Genomic DNA, 18,093 nt, shown 5'->3' with positions numbered 1-18,093 from the left:
TAGTTTAGTTAACTTATATTTTTTATTGATGTATGAATATTGTTATATTATTACATTTACTTATACATATTAAAATAAAATGTTAACATTTATGAAATTTCATTTATATCTAGATCACTGAGAAGAGAATTTACTGATACATATTCCGTATCCCAAGATGTTTTTATTTTATAGAATCCTTTTTGGATAAAAGTCCATATTGGTAAACATTCTATAGAATACTGAAGATTTAAAGCGTGTATAACCTCAAAACAACAATCAACTGCATAAACAATTGAGTTTAAAACATAGTATGTTTCATCAACAAAAACAAAATATTGTGAAATTGAATTGATATCAGGTCCTACTATTATCACCAGTGGCTGCAAAGTGATCCCCAAACGAGCATACTTTTCTTTACGTCTTGTAATAGTCTCCTTAACTTCAGAATGCGACCTTAAATGAGTGATAAAACTATCCCTGACTTCAACTTTTGAAGGTCTACATGCAGATTGTCCCTTTTTCCTCTTGGTTGTTATTGGGAAAAAGAGAAATGGAAGAATGAGGAAGGCTGCCAATGATGAAGTTTCTTCACTTTCTAAAAAACAAATTAATAAGTGAATTACCAAAATGGTTTTTTAATTGGTATTTAAAATTAAGATTACCTGATTTAAGATCTAGATATTCATTTAAAATACACTTTAATGTAGAATCTTTAAGATTATCGGATATTTTTTTCCCCAAGTTCAGTATTTTTTCTTTATATACAGGAAAATGTTCTAAAAGATTTTCTTTTTTATCAGGATACAGAAAGTCAAAGTCTTTAACCAACTGGAACAAAGTTCAGCATAATTTATTAAAATATTCACATTACAAAAATCAAACTTTGTCAATCAGCTGGACAAGACAAAATAAAAATAATTATTATAATTTTTTGATACTTACAAGGTTAAAACCATTTGGTTTTTTCAATGCAGGAAAGTTTTTCATGTACTGTAGATCTTTACAATTTGAGTTAAACACGTTTTTGAAACGCTCTTTTCTGGTGATGGTCCAGTAATTTTCCACTATGTTCCACGGGTCAGAAGAATTATTAAGCCATTTAATTTGGTCATCAACATTTTCATTACCTGTAATTTGAAAATGTACATAATAATATGGTTTAAAAAATAAATGACCATTAAAATGTTAAGACTCATAAAACATTACCTGTTGTATCAGTTTCTGTTTGGTTTAATAATGAAATAGATTCAGGTATACGTCCAATAGAAGGAGAGCGTCTAGCAGCAATAATACCTGCCTCTCTTCTTACTCTCTTTTTCTATTATTAAAGCAATCAAGGAGTTTCCCTTTGGCACTTTTTTTCATCAATGGACCTGCAACGAATAAAATATTGTATGATAATCATACTAATATTAAAAATATAATATGGGCTTAATATTATATATTTACCATAATTCATGTAAGGTATAAAGTATGTGCTTATATGTTCTTTGGGAAAAACTTCAGTTATTTCCTTAGCGAGTAAAAGTAAACGCTGTGTTTTTATAGACTTATCATGATCGTCTTGGAGTTCTCTTCTTACTATCAAATTGCATAACTTTCTTCGGCCACTATTGTCTAATACACTATCTTTATTGTAAGTGGCTAACAGAGCCTTTCCCTCTGTGTTACTATGTAAATAATCCAACAATTCAGTGCTCTGAAAAATATATAATACAATATACTTTAGTCATTTTTATAAATAAGTGATACAATTTTTATAAATATCACATGAATAAATTAATTTAGTAATATCATATTTCTTGTACAAAAGTTTAAGTTAAAATTGTTCAAAACTTAGTACACTAACATAATTACTTAAATTAGTAATTATGATTAAATTATATCATATAATATACATTAATATTGTACAATCTGTACAAACTAGAAAAAATTACCTTTTCTACAACTGCAGAATTATCAGTTTCAATTCTTGCCTGAGTATCTAGGACATCAAGAGCTGCACCTTCGCTTAAGCTACTACTTGATGCTGATGGTTCATGATAAACCTCATATTCTGAATTAGTAGTAGTAAGACTTGTTAATGATACTGATGATGGACTTTCAATAGTAAAATCAGGGGTTAAATCAAAGTTGTTTGAAATGTCCTTAAAATAAAATATATATACATAATATATTATTAACGGATATTAATGTTATTATGAATTGGATTATACACTTATGTGAAACTATTGAAACTATAACTATTTACCTAACACATCCATCAGTGGCGGCGTGAACATTTTTTATTCATGAGACAAAAAAAATTTTAGGGACCACCCACTCCCAAAATGTTTGGATAATATTTTTAAGTACTTAGTACTTTGATAAAGTGGGATAGATAGAGAATACTCGGTTCAGATATTTTTATAGAAAATATATACTTTTCTGAAATAAAAAATAATAAGTTAACATTAGTCTCCATATTATGGAGCATTAATTTTAATCATTTAAGTGAGATGTTTGAAACAAATACTAGATTGTTAAGCGATGGTATACTAACGTCTCTTTAATGGTTGATTGAACATTCAAATAATTTTCTAAAATTTAAAAATAATAAATGACAAATGTCCTGAAAATCGCCACGAGACCCGGGTCTCATAGAACCCTTGTCACGCTGCCACTGCATCCATAAGTAAAATATAATGTTATAATAAAAGCATAGCTATACGAAATAATTGTTATATTAAAAGATAATAAATTATTAAAGACATCACAATTTATAACAGGCCTACAGAATTTAAGTTTTTAATTACCTATCTAGAAATTATTTACATGTAATTTATTGGAATTGGAAAATAAGTAAATACATAATTCTTACCATAACTGACACCTGATTATTTGCTAGGGCAAGGACCTTACGCCACTCCTCTAAATTTGCCCTAAACTTAGCCCTATGACCAACCATAGGAATGACATCTTTTAGCATATCATCAGTAAGTAGTGAGAAGCAGGATAAATCTATACCATGTTCTGACAATAATATATAAAATCAAAAGTAAATAAGCAAATTAGCAATAGCAATTAACCATTCTCAATTATTATAAGCTGGATAAATCTATTCGTGTATGTATGTACATTTCTATTAAATAAGTACCAACGAATAATTTAATGCCTTAAGGTTTAAAAGATCACTTATGTAACACTTATGTTTAGTCTACACATCACCATTGAGTAGGTAGGTACATAATATAATATAATATATTATATTTGTAGGTAAACTATATAATATAATATTTATAGGTAAATACTCATTACTCAATGCTATTATGTAAATATAGGTACCTACCGGCCACTTATTATATTTACTATAAAGTAGGTAGGTATAAAAAATGTCTTACCTTGGAATACATCAATGTAAGATGCCAATCCCCAAGCTGACAGCATGTCTTTAACATCGGAATCGGCCATTTTTACAGCTGGCAGTAATGTTGTAGGTACAAATATGGCAGTTGTGGTCGTAGTAATTACAGTTGAATAATGCTTAAATAGTGTGCGGGTCGCCACGATGCCGCCGCGAGATTACAGATCGATTGCAACAATAGCAATACAAATTGTGATATCAGTGAAACTGTTGGATAGGTTTTACCAAACGACCGGTTATTTTTATCCAACAATAGTACCATTTACTGAACGGTTTGGTTATTTTAGAATAACATCTAGTTAATGTAAAATATATAAATCGTATTTAATGCCATTTATGTCTAGTAATTATAGCAACATTTTTACATTACATTTAATGATAATTTGGTAGAAAATACAAGAATGTTTTTTCACGATTACTCAAACTTTTGGTAGTTTTTTTAACTTTGTATCTGTTACAGTACATTTGCTATTATAAATATGAAGCATGTTAAATTTACATAACATTTATTAACAAAATTATTACTGTGAAAACTCCAGTACACTTCTTTAAAAATTGCAACATTTCTGGTTGTGATAAGTATGTTTTGGCTGTAACAACCATAAAACCATTTACAAAACTGTTTTGTTGTATACAACTAAGTTATTTTTTTCCGTGTTGAATCGGGTTGATCCGAGCTTCTTTTGGTGTACATTTTATCGTTGAATGTTTTGTATTATTATAATTATTTACTAATTTTGAAATTGAATTGTACCAATTCCAGGAACCTGTTGATGTAAAATATTTGTAAATTTTATTTTTTATATTTCTTATAACACGTTCAACCATACCAGCCTTTATATTGCTGTATGTTGAATAATGTTTAATATTGTACTTATTCATAACACTTTGAAATATTTTATTGTAAAACTCTGTACCATTATCTGTTTGTAATAATTTTGGTTGATTTTTTTTAATATTTTTAATATACCTTTTGTACATTCCTTTGCTGTTTTATTTTTCTGTGCCTCACACCACACATACTTCGTAAATGTATCGATTATAATTAAAATGTACTTAAAACCATTATTTTGTCTAGAATGTGACTGCATATCTATTATATCACACAGAAAGAAAAATCTAGGTAAAATTAAAAAAAATAACAATTAAATCAACAAAATTATTGTTAACATAGGGCCAACAAACCCGTTTGTTGATTTCAAAATTTACATTTTGTTAATCCTTAGATTAACAAACAGTATTATTAATTTGCTAAAATTCCTGTTTAGTTCAAAAAAAATGATTTGTTAATTTTTAAACTTCAAATTTATTGCATTTTGTTAAATTAACAATACGTTTTGTTAAGTTTATAAAGTTTTCATTCAGTTTAACAAAGTTATTGTTTATTTTAACAATTCTACATTTATAGAATTTTGTAATATTAACAATAGTTTTGTTATATTTATACAGTATTCAATTAAATTGATAAAAACATTTATTTGAAACAATAGAAATATATTGTTGATTTAAATAGTTACATTGTTAAATCTAACAGTGCAGCTATGGTTGGGGGGAGTGCTTCCCCCCAATTGTTTTTTTTTTTTTTATCAATGTTGTCATAAAGTTACATGTGATAAATATTCAAATTCTACAAAAACTAGAGAAAAAATAACCACCCCCCCCCCCTTTAAAAATGGGTGGTCAATTTAATCTTTAGTGAATATACTACACTTTGGCAAATGAGCAACTATTTCATTATCCATATTTAATATTGTTATGTTATGTTACACATTTTTACAACTACATTATTTTTAAATTTCTCTTCTAAAAAAGATTTAAAACACAACACTGCATGTCCCTTTGGTATATATATATATATAAGTAAGCAATTTATATAAAACAATTTTTTGAAAAATTCTGTTGGTATTTAATATTTATTAGTGATAATATTACCTAAATGATATGTATGTAATAAAGTTGAATATTCATTTCTGACATCATACTATTTTCAGTATACTAAACCAAATGTTTAATATAATATAATATTGTAGGTACCTGGATACTAAACAAGTAGGTTATATCTAAAATATAGCCAAATTAAATGAAGGAAATTTTGTATAAAAAATCACAAATTAGTTTGTTTTAATAAATATGTATTTAAATATTTTTTTACAAATAAAAGTACATAAGATAAGTATTTTTTTTAATTAGTTATTTATTTTTTTAGTTCAGAAATAATTTGTTGTATTATAGGACATGATTTATCAAATTTTGATTTAATATTAAAAAAATAACGTTGTATGAATAGCCAAACATTTAAAGACTCTATCGGGTACTCAATGTTAAAAACATGATAGATTTTAAAACATAAGTCAATTGCTTTAATAACAGAGAAAAACTTATACTTGATTTCATCAAAATAAATAATAATTTGTGAAGGATTTATGATTGTGCCAACTATTAACATACAAGGCTGTATTGGAATATTTTTCTGCTTTCTAGCTTTCATATTTTCTTCTAGTTCAATTACTGTATTTGCCACCATCACCAGACTGTTTTGTGAATCTTTTATTGAAAATTTTTGTAAACATCTTTTTCCACTAGAATCGATGTAGGCCTTTTTTGTAGTAGGTACAAAGAGAGCGTGAAGCAAGTACAAAACAATAGAATTTTTGGAATCTGAAAAATTATTTTAATTTAATTATACCAAAAGTTAAATGTATGAATATATTTGCAAATTATTAATTTTATAATTAAATAATTAAACTTACTCTCTGATATGTTACCATCTTTTTTCATATCTTCCAACATTTTGCGACAACTAGGGTCTTTTACACGTTCATCCAAAATTTGCATTAATTTTATCAATGATTTTTCATACATTGTTATCATGTCGGAAGCATTTATATATAGTCTTTTGAAATCAATATCAACCTTAAAAAGAATTTTTTTTAAACAATTAATATAACAAAAAATATTAATTGAGTTCATAAAAATTTCATAAATAGGTATAGGTTATTTATTCTCTCATATCCATATCTGTATTATATTTTAGTGATATAAATTGTAACTATTATTTTTATTTGAAAATGGTACCTAATAATTATAATTAAAGTAAAATATGAATGAAAACTAACAAAAAGTTTATTAAAAAACATACCATATATAATAATAAATTGAAGTGTAATACTTGTATTTTATATACAATATTATGTAGGTAAAATAAACTAAATAAACTATTATATAATTAAGATAAAGGGCGACGAAATGGCCGAGGGCCATACAAAAAAAAAAATTAAGATAAACAAAGCCTAGAGTACTGTGTAAAATATTTTAAATAATTTAAGACCAGTTTAGACAGCAATTTATCAGGTATTTAAAATAACAAACAATTGAACAATTTAAAGAAATTAAATTGTTATTTATTATTTATTTAAAATGTATTTCTTTCAATTGTTCAATTGACTTTTAGTTTTTACTTTACATAGGTACCTTATGAAGTCCAGTGACTGGTTGTCAATTATTAACATTTTATTTAATACTATAGACTTTGTTAATTTTTATTATGTTATATTGTGTGTAATTGTAGATTAAATAAATATTAAATTATAAATAAAATAAAACATAATTCCACAAAAATATATTTTTATGGTTATTAAGTTATAATAAATTATTAAGAACCTACCTATAGTTGTAAATTATTAAAATAACTATTTTTACTTACAAGTTTATACCCAAGTGGCTGAGAGTATTGAGGCCATGTATTTTGTATTCCAGCTGGTGAAGAATTTGCTTTAATTTGTTGTAATCGGTAACCGGTAGTTTTTTTCCATATGGTTTCGATTTCAGGCCATGTTAGCTCTTCGTGTTTTAAACTAGCCATAAGAGTAATGGCATCATCTTCAGTTACTAAAATAAAAACATTTAACTAATTAATGGAACAATACAATCTATTGTAGTAGTTTTGTATTACCTATTTCAATGTCTGATTCCTCAAAAACATGTGTTCGAATTTCTTTTTCAGTATTATTTTGTACTTTGGACACTTGTGAAGAAACAGCAAATCCTTGGCTCTTGAAACTTCTAAGTTTATTAAAATATTTTGAGTATAACTTTCCTTTAGGACATTTTTTTTCGCCATCTTTTGTAAAGTATATTTCCTTTAAAACAAATATAACTATAATACTTGGATACCTACACATAATGTTATTAATGTGGTACAAAAGTTGTAGTATAAATTACCTTTATTTCGGTAGTGAAAGTTCCAACAATCGTATCAGCAATATTGTTTGCTAATATCACAGACATTGAACGATTTTTTTCAAGAAGGTTAGCAATAATTACATCCACCAAGAGATTTCTATGACTTTCATTTAAACTATTATGGCATTTATAATAGTTTGTTATCAAAGTACCTTGTGTAGTTTTGGTTAAGACTTCATCCAGAGAAAACTGTTGTTCTAATGGTACTGGTGCTGGTAATGAACTAGATGAAATTGTGCAGAGTATAGGTGATTCACTGGAATTGTTGCTGTACTTGGATTTCTGCCAATCTTTAATATAGTATGCAAACTTGATACGAATACCCATAGGATAGCGTCTTAAAACATTGAATATTTGGTCTGTGGTTATATACTGTAATGCTTCAATGTCAATACATTCAGCTGAAAATAAATTGCAATGATGGACATTTCAAATTTTAATTTTAATATCTAAAATCACAAATAATAATATAATTTAAGCTACTTGAATACAAGGAAGTAACTATATAAATAATAATTAATATAAAATTAGAAGGCTTTTTTATTAAATATCAAACCATTTTGTTTAGATTTCTTAGTTTACAATAAAAACTTGTAAAATTTAATTTAATGGACCAGGACAACATAATAAATTATAAGAATTTAATATAGTAATTGTAAATTATTATTTAAGGTTTATAAAAACATTTTACTCACTGATGAAAGTTTGAAATAAATATCTCATATTCCATCCATCAAGAAGAGATTTTATTTTATTTTTTTCTACTTCTGATAAAGCAAATTCTTCATTTGACATATTGTTGTAAGTTGAAGAATCAGAAGAACCATCAAATATTGTCACATTAGGTTGGTTATTATCAATTAGCTGCGAGCCACACAATTCATAATCTGCAGGAATGGTTACCTGTTGCAATTCAGTTAAATCTGTATTATCAGTATCTAAATAACTGTCATATTCTTCATTTACCACCTCAGCCATAAACTTGCCAATAATATCATGTGCTTCATTCATATTTTGCATTGGTAACACAAAATATAACCTATAATGTAATTAATTTAAGTATTATTTTTTTTTACCTTACAGTGCATTATTAATTAATTCCCTATAGGTTGAAAATTGAAATTAAAAAAAAAAACCTAACTTATAAAAACTTAACCTTAACTTATAAATAATAATAATAAAACATAAATGACAAAATACGATTTTTTTAAAATAATCTTTTAATCTAATCATTAATTTTCCATTAGTAACTTGATTAATATCTATTGGGGGACTACTAAACTCCTCAATACTTATTAAGCTCTTTGAAGGTCTATTTTGGTTTAAGCTAACTTCATACGCTCTCATATGTGAATTATAAGAATCCAATTGAATTTGATCAACAATAAAAGATATAGCAATATTTTGTACTATAACAATTTCAAGTATTTTATACAGACATAAGTTATGTTTGAAACAAGTAACATAACTCCCTATTTTATAATTTGTTCCTTTAAAGTTAATTTTTGAAAAACTAGTAATATTTGTATACGGCATGCTTAAGATATTAGATAAAAATTCAAGATCAGAATTAATTTTATGTTTATCAAATACAATAAAATCTTTGTTATTTTGTTGATTTAATAAAAAATGTGCAAATTTAAATGAGTATTTTTTTGCTAAAGTGAGACAAATATTTTTTCTCGAAGTTATTGCCCTTGCATACATTTTTAGTTCTTTATGTTTGGCCTCATATCGAAAACACCAAAAGTGTCTAGGAGGTCCAGACTTCAGTATTATAGATGGATAGTGGGTTAAAATATGATGTTTTGGCTTTAAGTTGTCATTGAAATATAAAATATAATTAGAATTATGTTTATTAATTAAAAATTTTAAACGAGGAACAGAGCTTTGTTGTGTCAATTCATGACTTAATAAAATGTCAATAATTTCCAGAAAGTTTAAAAAAAAAATCCAAATTTCATCATCATCTGGTATTAAATCACCTATCATGAGTGGGAAAAAATGAATAAAACACATCATTTGCCTTGCTGACATTTTTAAGTGGAATTTAGATAGATGATGTTTCTCTATAGGAGGTGAAAGATTTTGTTGTTCTAATTTACCATAGTTGAAATGTTGCTTTCGAAAATTCAGCGTATCTAAAGTTAATATTTTTAATGTTTCTGTGTAATAATTAATTATGTGACACATATTGTAATGACTGATGCCCTCAAATATGTCGTGCATTACATCAACACAAAAATTTTTAGTAACATGAAAACAATTTATGTTATTTAAAATACTATTTTGACTAATCCCTGTTTGTGAAAAATCATTGATTTCTACATCTTGAGTATAGTTTTCAATATTACGGATTAATGTGGGATCCTCTTCGCTTAATGTATGTGTTAATGTTTTATGCGCTTTGCAAAACCTACAGAAATAATTTGCAGCAAATGATTTACCAAAATCACAAACACTATTAAGCCCCAAATTATCTCCAATAATTAAACCAAGAATAAAATGTACAGTTTTAGGCCCATCAGGAGTATTAATTAATATCCCATTTTTTTCTAATGAATTAAACTCTTCAACTAATTGTTTAAAACATAAATCATTTCCATATGATTTTAAATCATGTGATTTCAAAAGAGCTGCTAAAAAAATATTATTGAGTTTGGAACTTTGTTCGTTTAATGGAAAGCTATAATATACAGCAGAAATAGCATGTTTCATAGATTTTGATCCTAAAGGGTTATTTATTTCAAAATCGTCTATATACATAAAAAAAGGAACTACAATCTTATTGTGATAAAGGGCAATTTTTTCTTTCCACAAGGACCCTTGTATAAAATTTGTCATATTACAATTTTCATCTGAAACCGGATAATTTATTAAATTGTTATAACGTTTTAATTGTATGTTAAGATTATTATTAAGTTCAAAATATTTTTTAAATTGATATTTAAGTGGCATTAAAACTCCCTTAGTTGTCTTTTCATCATACATTGTATGACCGTTATGAGATATTAAATTAATTTCATTATTTATTGTAAATTGATGAAGAGTATCACATAAAAGCTCATTAGTGGTTAAACATTTTGTCAATAAGTATTCCGTTTTACATAAATTAAAAGAACCTGAAATTGCTGATGTTATTTTTGAAAATTTTGATAAAACTAAAGGATCAGCAATTTCACTTTGAGTCACACCTTCTAATAATGATGTTATTGGCTTTATAATTTTATCTTCGATATCATTAATAATATTTAACACATCACTTCTACAAAAATTATTGTTATTATGTAAAGAAAGCGCAAAACTGACTGCAGACATATGTAATAGCTCAATACTTTTATTAATATCAATCTCTTTTACGACTGGTATTGCAGGTATTTTAGGTACATTTTGAAATTCTTTAAATGTTTCATCATTACTAACCTCATTATTAACCATTTGAACATCACAAAAATTGACAATATTATCATTAATTAATAATTCATTATTTTGCTCTGTTTTATCTAAATGGATTTCAATGTTATGTTTTTTAATGAAATGTTTTTTAAAGCTACTCAAAGTTTGAAAAGATTGAGTACAATCATTTTCAATACATGTATACGAGCTATGTGGCCCTAGTAAATGAATAATTTTATAATGAGCAATCAAAGAAGGAAATGTGAGTAGATGTTTTTTACACATGAAACAAATCATTTTGGATTGCTTTTATCGTTAAAGTATGTACCTACTTATAGTAACTAAGAAAAACAACAATAAATAATTATTATAATACTATAATATTATATTATATTTATTACTTGTATGTACTATGTAGGTAGTGTATTAGTATATACTTACCTGCTGTATTTTGTAATTCCGTTACCTTATACTTCAACTTGACGAGCGTTATAAGAGCGTCACACACACACATCGAACAACGAAATAAAAATGACGAATTCATAACCGTAAAAATAAGAAATGAATATCAGTATTATCTTATCTTTAATAAAAATAATAAAAGTTTTTGTTAAATATCGATATCAACAACACATTTTTCTTAAATTAAACAAACGTATCAATAATAACAACCATACGTGGGAATAACCATAAGTTTTTCTAAAAATAGATCAAACTAAAATAAACCGACAGTTCAAACAAAATAATATAATCAATTTAACTAACCAAATTATATCAGATCGAATAAAAGCTTCTTAAATCAAAAGAATTATTGTTAAATTAATGCATACATCTTTATTAAAATGTAATCAAATATAAATTGTCAATTTGATAAAATATTATCAATTTAACAAACCGGGTTAATTTAAATTTAATAAATGTTGATTGAATCAATTAAAGTATAGTTAATTTAACTCATATATTCTTGTTAATAATTAATCAAAGCAATTTGTTAATCTTACTGTTTTAATTTCTTTCTGTGCAGCTTGCCAAAGATCATCTATAAGCCTTCTTACCACGCTACGTCTATGAAAAATTTTTCTTGCTGGTCGATGTAGCTCATCAGCCATATTCTTTAATATTGTCATTAGACTATAATATTTCTCTCACGTAATTCTTCTAAAATAGATATAATTTCGTTATTTACACCAGTATTACCAACACTTTGTGATGATGTTAAAATATTTAATCTAGTTACTAGTTCATTCGGATCATCATAATAAACTAGTTGTGTTTGAGGTAATACATCTTTATATAAACCACTACCTTCCTGAGTCTCTGGTTAAGAAAAACTAATCATATTTTCAATTGCAGGATCTGTAGACATAGAACTGCTTGCTGACGGATGAAAATCAAGTGATTCATTTGTCACGGTTTTATTATCATGAATATTACTTCGTTTAGGGTTTGGTTTAGACAAATGATTCATGAGTGGTAATAAGTTAATACGAGTTTTAGAGTTTTTAATTTTAGCTATTTCTTCGTTAAACTGTCTTTCCTCATATTTCATTCGATTATAAAGAGGTTTTACAACGGTCGACCATTTATGAAATTTTGAGTTCTTAGTTTTCCCATCTCCTTTCAAATGAACTCCTGAAGTTTTCAAAATGTTGTAATAATTTTCCATATCTTCTATTGTTGTATTTTTTGGTTTCTTCTCACATAATAAAGACCATAATCCTTCTGTCCATTTATAATAACTATTAAGGAACTGCAAGTTGAAATGATTAAAAGTTATGGTGTGTTTTCCTATTCTATCCCTTTCACGACGAACACACACATTTGTGTAGGTTAGCGTGTGCCTAATTAAAAACGAATATAAAATCATACAGTGATCAGTGTTGCGGGCCTTGAGACTCTAGGCGCCACTATTCGATATATAATAACATAACGGTCTGCCCGTCTTATTAACGTTGCTCATTACGCGATAGGAGGGAAGTTACATAATATAATTATATTACCCGTATGCGTATGTCCAACGGTGATGTGCTATCGGGAGCTTATAAATGCGCACTCGCGAAAAGTAAACACGTGCTACACGGTCGGCTGTTAGACACGTATTGCATAATGTTATTATGGCCTTAAACCAAATATATCTAATTAACATAAATATCGCAACAATATAAAATAGAACATGTACTATTCGCCCTATCCATAATCACTGGACAGGTGCACGATTAGAAATCATGGACACGAGTCGCTATTCTAAGAATTGACAACAACTATCGAAACACACACACACACACACACACAAGCTGCACGCGCCGCTACAATCAAAGGAACCGCCACCACTTATAAGGGAGCCCGTGGGACAGCCTGGGCAGATGTATCATAGCCACGGAGACCTGAGCAACTTCTCGTCACACGCGCACACGCTATTATACTATATTACTATATTACTATATTTTCTGCTAAATAAACATAATTCTATAGTTAAATTTGGTACTTGTTGATTTGTCTCTAAAGCTTACGGCTTTTGGAGCCTTTGAGATTACGCACACAACATCAGTTTTAAAACGATCCTACACAAATGTGCAGGTTTTTTTGGACCCTCTAAAAACCTGGATTTTTTTTTTTAATTTTACAACTTTTTATTGTTAAAATGGAATCTGTATACAAACATGATAACGTTTTAAATAAAAAAAAAATTTTAAACCATTTGAAAATCTTAAACATAAACCTACACATTTGTGTAGGTTCGTAGTTTATTATTGCTATTAATTACTACTCATATTTATTGTAAAAAGTTAAAGTTAATTTTATTTGAAATATTTTTAATCACATATTTTATGAAATATTAATTTTAGTCTTCTTTTTAGTAAGACATAAACATGTTAGAACTATTGGTAAAAAAAATTGTATAATAATAATAACAATAATAATTTATTTTATATGAAACATTCTAAAACAGTTTTTTTTAGGAGTAAGACACAAATAAACATTACATTTGCTACATCTGTTTCTAGTTCTGCTTTTACATCCCTCTCTTCTACAATTCCGGGCAGTGTTTAAACTGTCAGCTTCTGGCCAGTGATCATACGCATCATAATGCTAAATAAAATAAAATAAAATAATAATAATAAAATTAATAACATTTTTAATAAAAGACAGTATAGATTTAAATATTTCACCTTTTTTTCTGTTGGAATAGGTGCTCTAAAATTTTGAACTTTGTTTGGAGGTTCTTCATTTGCATCGACAGGATTTTCATCTTCATTTGGTCGTTTGTTGTTAATTGGTGTTGAGAGCCATTCTTTGGAAATATTGATTTTGAACTCCATTAAATCTTTTGTGTTTTTTTTGGGAATTTGCATTTTAGTTGCGTCTTCTTTGTACTCCATCCAAGCATTAACTATTGCTAAGTCGATGAAGTGTATTGCAACTTTTACCGTCCACTTCTTCGATTTAAACCATGTGCGGTAAGCTTCCATTTGTTGATTGCACAAGTCAACGCCGCCCATATTTTTATTATATGATACTACTACAGCAGGACAAGGAACATTTATCTCTTTATTTTCGGTTTTACTCCACCTTTTAACTATTTGATGTGGTTCTGCACCTTTGTTGTCGATACCATTGTTACACATTTACTGTCTTTCCATTTAATGGCAGTTAATTTCTGATCAGCTCTTGTAAATTCCTCCCATACACGACGTTCAAATTGTTTGTCATTCGAAAAGTGAACATTTTTCAAACGATCCTGCATGATTGTTCCCGTAGCATGAATACCAATTTCATTTAATCGGTTCATCAATGGGACAGTTGTAAAATATCTATCAAAAAATAGTACTGATTCTTTAGGTATTTTTTTCGATAAAAGTAGAATAACAGTGGGTCCTAATCCAAGAGAGCACTCTTCAAAAAAAGCTTCAGCCCCTTGATATAGTTCAAAATCGAGGACCATTCCTGTAGTGGTCGTAATCACAAAGTTTTTAAGCCCGACGGAACGTGGTTTATTTTTTACGAATTGCCGATTAGGACACCTGCCAGTAAAAGGTACCATCTGTTCGCCTATAGAATATAAACCAATGGATCGAGGTATATTTCTACATGCATTTCGAACAAATTCGATCAACGGCTGAACTTTCCAAAATTTACTTTTGTGGTTTGGAAGACGGTTATTTACGTCAACAAAATGTAAATGTGTGCGTATAGCTAGAAACAGGGGCGCCATTTCATTTTTTTTTAGGGGTGTGCAAACAATTAAAGAGGCCAATTTTTCCCACCGCCAGGCCAATCCTTAAAAAAACGTTTCTCGTGTTTTTAATTTTTCAATATAGAATTTTTAGTGTCAAAAACATACTTAGCTATTAATAGTTACCTATATTTGAAATAAAGGTATAAAAAAAAAAAAAGGAAAATACAAACTAATTATTTAAAGCTAAGTTTGTGACTAAAACATTAAGTAAAGCGTAATGCAAATAATGAACAACTTGAAATATAATAGTTTATTATTATATTGACCTTAATATGTTTTTAGTTAACATTAATACAATATATAAATATAAAATAATGGCATAGGTATAATTATAAAAGCATAGCAGCATAGGTCACTCAGATCTTGTGGTTTTAAATGTAGAGAAAGAAGAAGCTAAGTGCGTAGATTTATATAAAGCTGTAGATGTGAAGCAACGGAGATACCCGCTTAAATAATAACCTATGCTGCTATACTCAGTCTGTTATCTCCCATTTTAGTACATAAGAAAGTTTTAACATTTTTAAGGGATGAAAAGAATCGTTCATTTGAAGCATTATTAATTGGAAGAATCTTTAGTATAGAAATAATTTTTAAAGTTTCAGAAAAGGCTGTAGGAAGTTGTGATAAAGAGGATACGATAGAATCAAAGTTTAGTTGAATATTTGTATTTCTTTGAAGCAATGATTTGGCGGATGGAAATTGATTTACTTGATTTACTGCAATATTTGTCTTAGCTTTAATTTCATTTTTAGAAAACATGTCGTCAATTTTTTTACAAGAAGTGGAGATTTTCAATATTTTTTTTTTATTTGTATCTTTCATCCTAGCTGCACCACTTTTCCTTTTATTATTGGTATCCATTTTCACTACAGTGTAGTGAGTAAATATAATTTATAGAACTGTAGAGTGTAGAATTATTAATATTCTAATACATAACTTTAGAAGTATATAACTTATGAAATAATTAATAAATATATTTTTAATTTAATCAAAAATCGAAAATAATAAACGATATAAACATAAACCATAAGATAAGGACATATCTGCCTTATCCAGAGTCACAGTTTAATTATAGAAATATAATAACGATCATTTGATAGAATGAAATACGATAACAACTAATCGATTTCAGCGCCCGATTCTTGTAACAAGCTCCACCCACTTGCACGCATTATCATACCTAATGTTTCGTCTATGAATATAATAGTATTATAATATTATCTATAAACCTAGGATTTACACGCCAGTGGATAAAGTGATACTGATATCAAATTATCAACTATCTAATTAAAGGACCCAATAATATTAAAATATTACTTATGATTAGACGTGAATAGCGGTGCATACACAATTAAAGATTGGCAAATTGAAGGCCATAGTATAAATGATGCCTAGGCCAGGCCAATAGTAGACATCAAAATTACAGGGTGTGCAAGTGCACACCTTGCACCCCCCAAAATGGCGCCCCTGGGACTCGAATGTTATTACATTTAACTTCTGGTCTTTATATTTGATAATATGTATGTATTATTATGACCTATGCGGCCATAAATACCGGCTATCATTTTCAGTGGGGTGAACTATGCAAAACCCTTAACTAAACGAGTACAGTAGAACCTCGATTATCCGAACTAATTGGGACCGCACCTAGTTCGGATACGCAAAAGTTCGGATATTGGAAATTTAAAAAAAAAATTTAGAATTACGTATGTATTAACTATTTACTATTTTTATAATTAAATATTTNATTTAAAAAAAAAATTTAGAATTACGTATGTATTAACTATTTACTATTTTTATAATTAAATATTTATTATTGTTATTAATATTTTATTAGAATTACATACATAAATTACATTATCAAAAACATTATCATACATTATAAGAAATAGGTACATTACATTTATTTTATTTACATATGTATGTATTATATTTTTTAGATAAGCCTGTTGCGTTTTGGTTATCTACTAATGATTGACGCACGTAAAATACATAACCTGTACTAATAATAATCCAAAAAGGCAAAAACGATAGTTATGATAAATTCGATAAACCGGCCGACCGGCCGGATACGAATTTTCATGTTCGGATAACAGAACGTTCGGATACGCTAATTATAGTTCGGATAATAGAGGGTTCGTATAACGGAGGTTCGGATAATCGAGGTTCTACTGTATTATAAAATACATTTTGGGGCAAACTTAAGCTTACAGTACAGTGTACTTGATAAATTGATTTGAAAAGTAGTATCTTTTACCTTGGTATAAAAATCCAAGGGTATCTACTATCTACTGTCTAAGTGGTATTTACACACAAACACCTCCCAAAACTATCCAACTTTGAGGAGTTATATCTCATCAATGGATTAATGAAAAATGAAAATTTAAACGTGATAATTCATAAAAAAAATAGCTTTATTAATTTATGAAATTAAAAGTATAGGTTACCATTTGAAAATCAAAAGTTGATAGCGTTTTTTCTAATAAATATAAGGGTGAAAAATATAAAAAAATTATATAATTCTAGAACAGCGTAGATCTAAAATTTTGAAAAAAAAAATTGAAAAAAGTGAATAGTTTTTGAGATAATGAGTTTTTTTCGCTTAATCAATCACCCTGTACATAATTTAATAACCTTATAAACTTATTAAAATAATTAGAGGTATTTTGTAAATATACCTGCTTACAGGTTGTACACTTTTAAAATTTTTTTTAAATAGTAAATACATAACATTTTCAACAGTTCAATAAGTAAATACAACATACAAAATACTAAAAATATTTAACTATAGGTGCAAAATAATTAACCACTGTAACTAAAAAATGAAATACTA

General features: G+C 27.4%; 4 protein-coding genes and 1 long non-coding RNA gene across 5 annotated transcripts; 1 reads left to right on the top strand and 4 right to left on the bottom strand.

The window, feature by feature from the left end:
- Positions 1 to 2,781: 2,781 nt before the first annotated feature.
- LOC111037837 lies at positions 2,782 to 3,432 on the bottom strand. The gene is made up of 2 exons (XM_022320629.1): positions 3,363 to 3,432; positions 2,782 to 2,994 (listed from the first exon to the last, which is right to left on the bottom strand). The coding sequence occupies exons 1-2, from the start codon at positions 3,430 to 3,432 to the stop codon at positions 2,804 to 2,806; spliced, it is 261 nt and encodes an 86-aa protein (XP_022176321.1). The 3' UTR covers positions 2,782 to 2,803.
- Positions 3,433 to 3,757: 325 nt separating this feature from the next.
- On the bottom strand, positions 3,758 to 7,611 carry LOC111037851. The gene is made up of 6 exons (XM_022320655.1): positions 7,338 to 7,611; positions 7,089 to 7,273; positions 6,136 to 6,298; positions 5,660 to 6,043; positions 3,911 to 3,975; positions 3,758 to 3,853 (listed from the first exon to the last, which is right to left on the bottom strand). The coding sequence occupies exons 1-6, from the start codon at positions 7,564 to 7,566 to the stop codon at positions 3,758 to 3,760; spliced, it is 1,122 nt and encodes a 373-aa protein (XP_022176347.1). The 5' UTR covers positions 7,567 to 7,611.
- Positions 7,505 to 8,623, bottom strand: LOC111037869. Its single transcript, XM_022320669.1, has 2 exons — positions 8,323 to 8,623; positions 7,505 to 8,028 (listed from the first exon to the last, which is right to left on the bottom strand). Exons 1-2 carry the CDS (start codon positions 8,603 to 8,605, stop codon positions 7,574 to 7,576), a joined length of 738 nt encoding a protein of 245 aa, XP_022176361.1. The 5' UTR covers positions 8,606 to 8,623; the 3' UTR covers positions 7,505 to 7,573.
- Positions 8,624 to 8,630: 7 nt separating this feature from the next.
- Positions 8,631 to 12,132, bottom strand: LOC111037844. Its single transcript, XM_022320642.1, has 5 exons — positions 12,025 to 12,132; positions 10,750 to 10,843; positions 9,613 to 10,485; positions 8,879 to 9,036; positions 8,631 to 8,666 (listed from the first exon to the last, which is right to left on the bottom strand). Exons 1-5 carry the CDS (start codon positions 12,130 to 12,132, stop codon positions 8,631 to 8,633), a joined length of 1,269 nt encoding a protein of 422 aa, XP_022176334.1.
- Positions 12,133 to 16,871: 4,739 nt separating this feature from the next.
- LOC111037860 lies at positions 16,872 to 17,353 on the top strand. Its single transcript, XR_002604918.1, has 2 exons — positions 16,872 to 16,966; positions 17,201 to 17,353. It is a non-coding gene; the product is annotated as an uncharacterized LOC111037860 (long non-coding RNA).
- The last annotated feature ends 740 nt before the right edge of the window (positions 17,354 to 18,093 follow it).

This window comes from Myzus persicae, unplaced genomic scaffold (genome assembly GCF_001856785.1).
Source record: "Myzus persicae strain clone G006 unplaced genomic scaffold, MPER_G0061.0, whole genome shotgun sequence".
NCBI classification, from domain to species: domain Eukaryota; kingdom Metazoa; phylum Arthropoda; class Insecta; order Hemiptera; family Aphididae; genus Myzus; species Myzus persicae.
This window is presented reverse-complemented; position numbering and strand designations above follow the sequence as displayed.

Excerpts from the sequence above, each read along its gene's own strand:
- LOC111037869 (XM_022320669.1), bottom strand. The coding sequence starts at position 8,605 with ATGGCTGAGGTGGTAAATGAAGAATATGACAGTTATTTAGATACTGAT. Across the intron at positions 8,029-8,322 it reads TTTATTTCAAACTTTCATCA|CTGAATGTATTGACATTGAA; the intron begins GTGAGTAAAATG and ends ATTTATTTTCAG.
- LOC111037851 (XM_022320655.1), bottom strand. The coding sequence starts at position 7,566 with ATGTGTAGGTATCCAAGTATTATAGTTATATTTGTTTTAAAGGAAATA. Across the intron at positions 6,044-6,135 it reads AGATGGTAACATATCAGAGA|ATTCCAAAAATTCTATTGTT; the intron begins GTAAGTTTAATT and ends ATAATTTTTCAG. Across the intron at positions 3,854-3,910 it reads AGTGTACTGGAGTTTTCACA|CAAATGTACTGTAACAGATA; the intron begins GTAATAATTTTG and ends TATTTATAATAG.
- LOC111037844 (XM_022320642.1), bottom strand. The coding sequence starts at position 12,132 with ATGGCTGATGAGCTACATCGACCAGCAAGAAAAATTTTTCATAGACGT. Across the intron at positions 10,844-12,024 it reads CACAGAAAGAAATTAAAACA|CCAATAACATCATTATTAGA; the intron begins GTAAGATTAACA and ends AAAATTATAAAG. Across the intron at positions 10,486-10,749 it reads AATAACATCAGCAATTTCAG|ATGAAAATTGTAATATGACA; the intron begins GTTCTTTTAATT and ends ATCCGGTTTCAG.
- LOC111037837 (XM_022320629.1), bottom strand. The coding sequence starts at position 3,432 with ATGGCCGATTCCGATGTTAAAGACATGCTGTCAGCTTGGGGATTGGCA. Across the intron at positions 2,995-3,362 it reads TTACATTGATGTATTCCAAG|AACATGGTATAGATTTATCC; the intron begins GTAAGACATTTT and ends TATTATTGTCAG.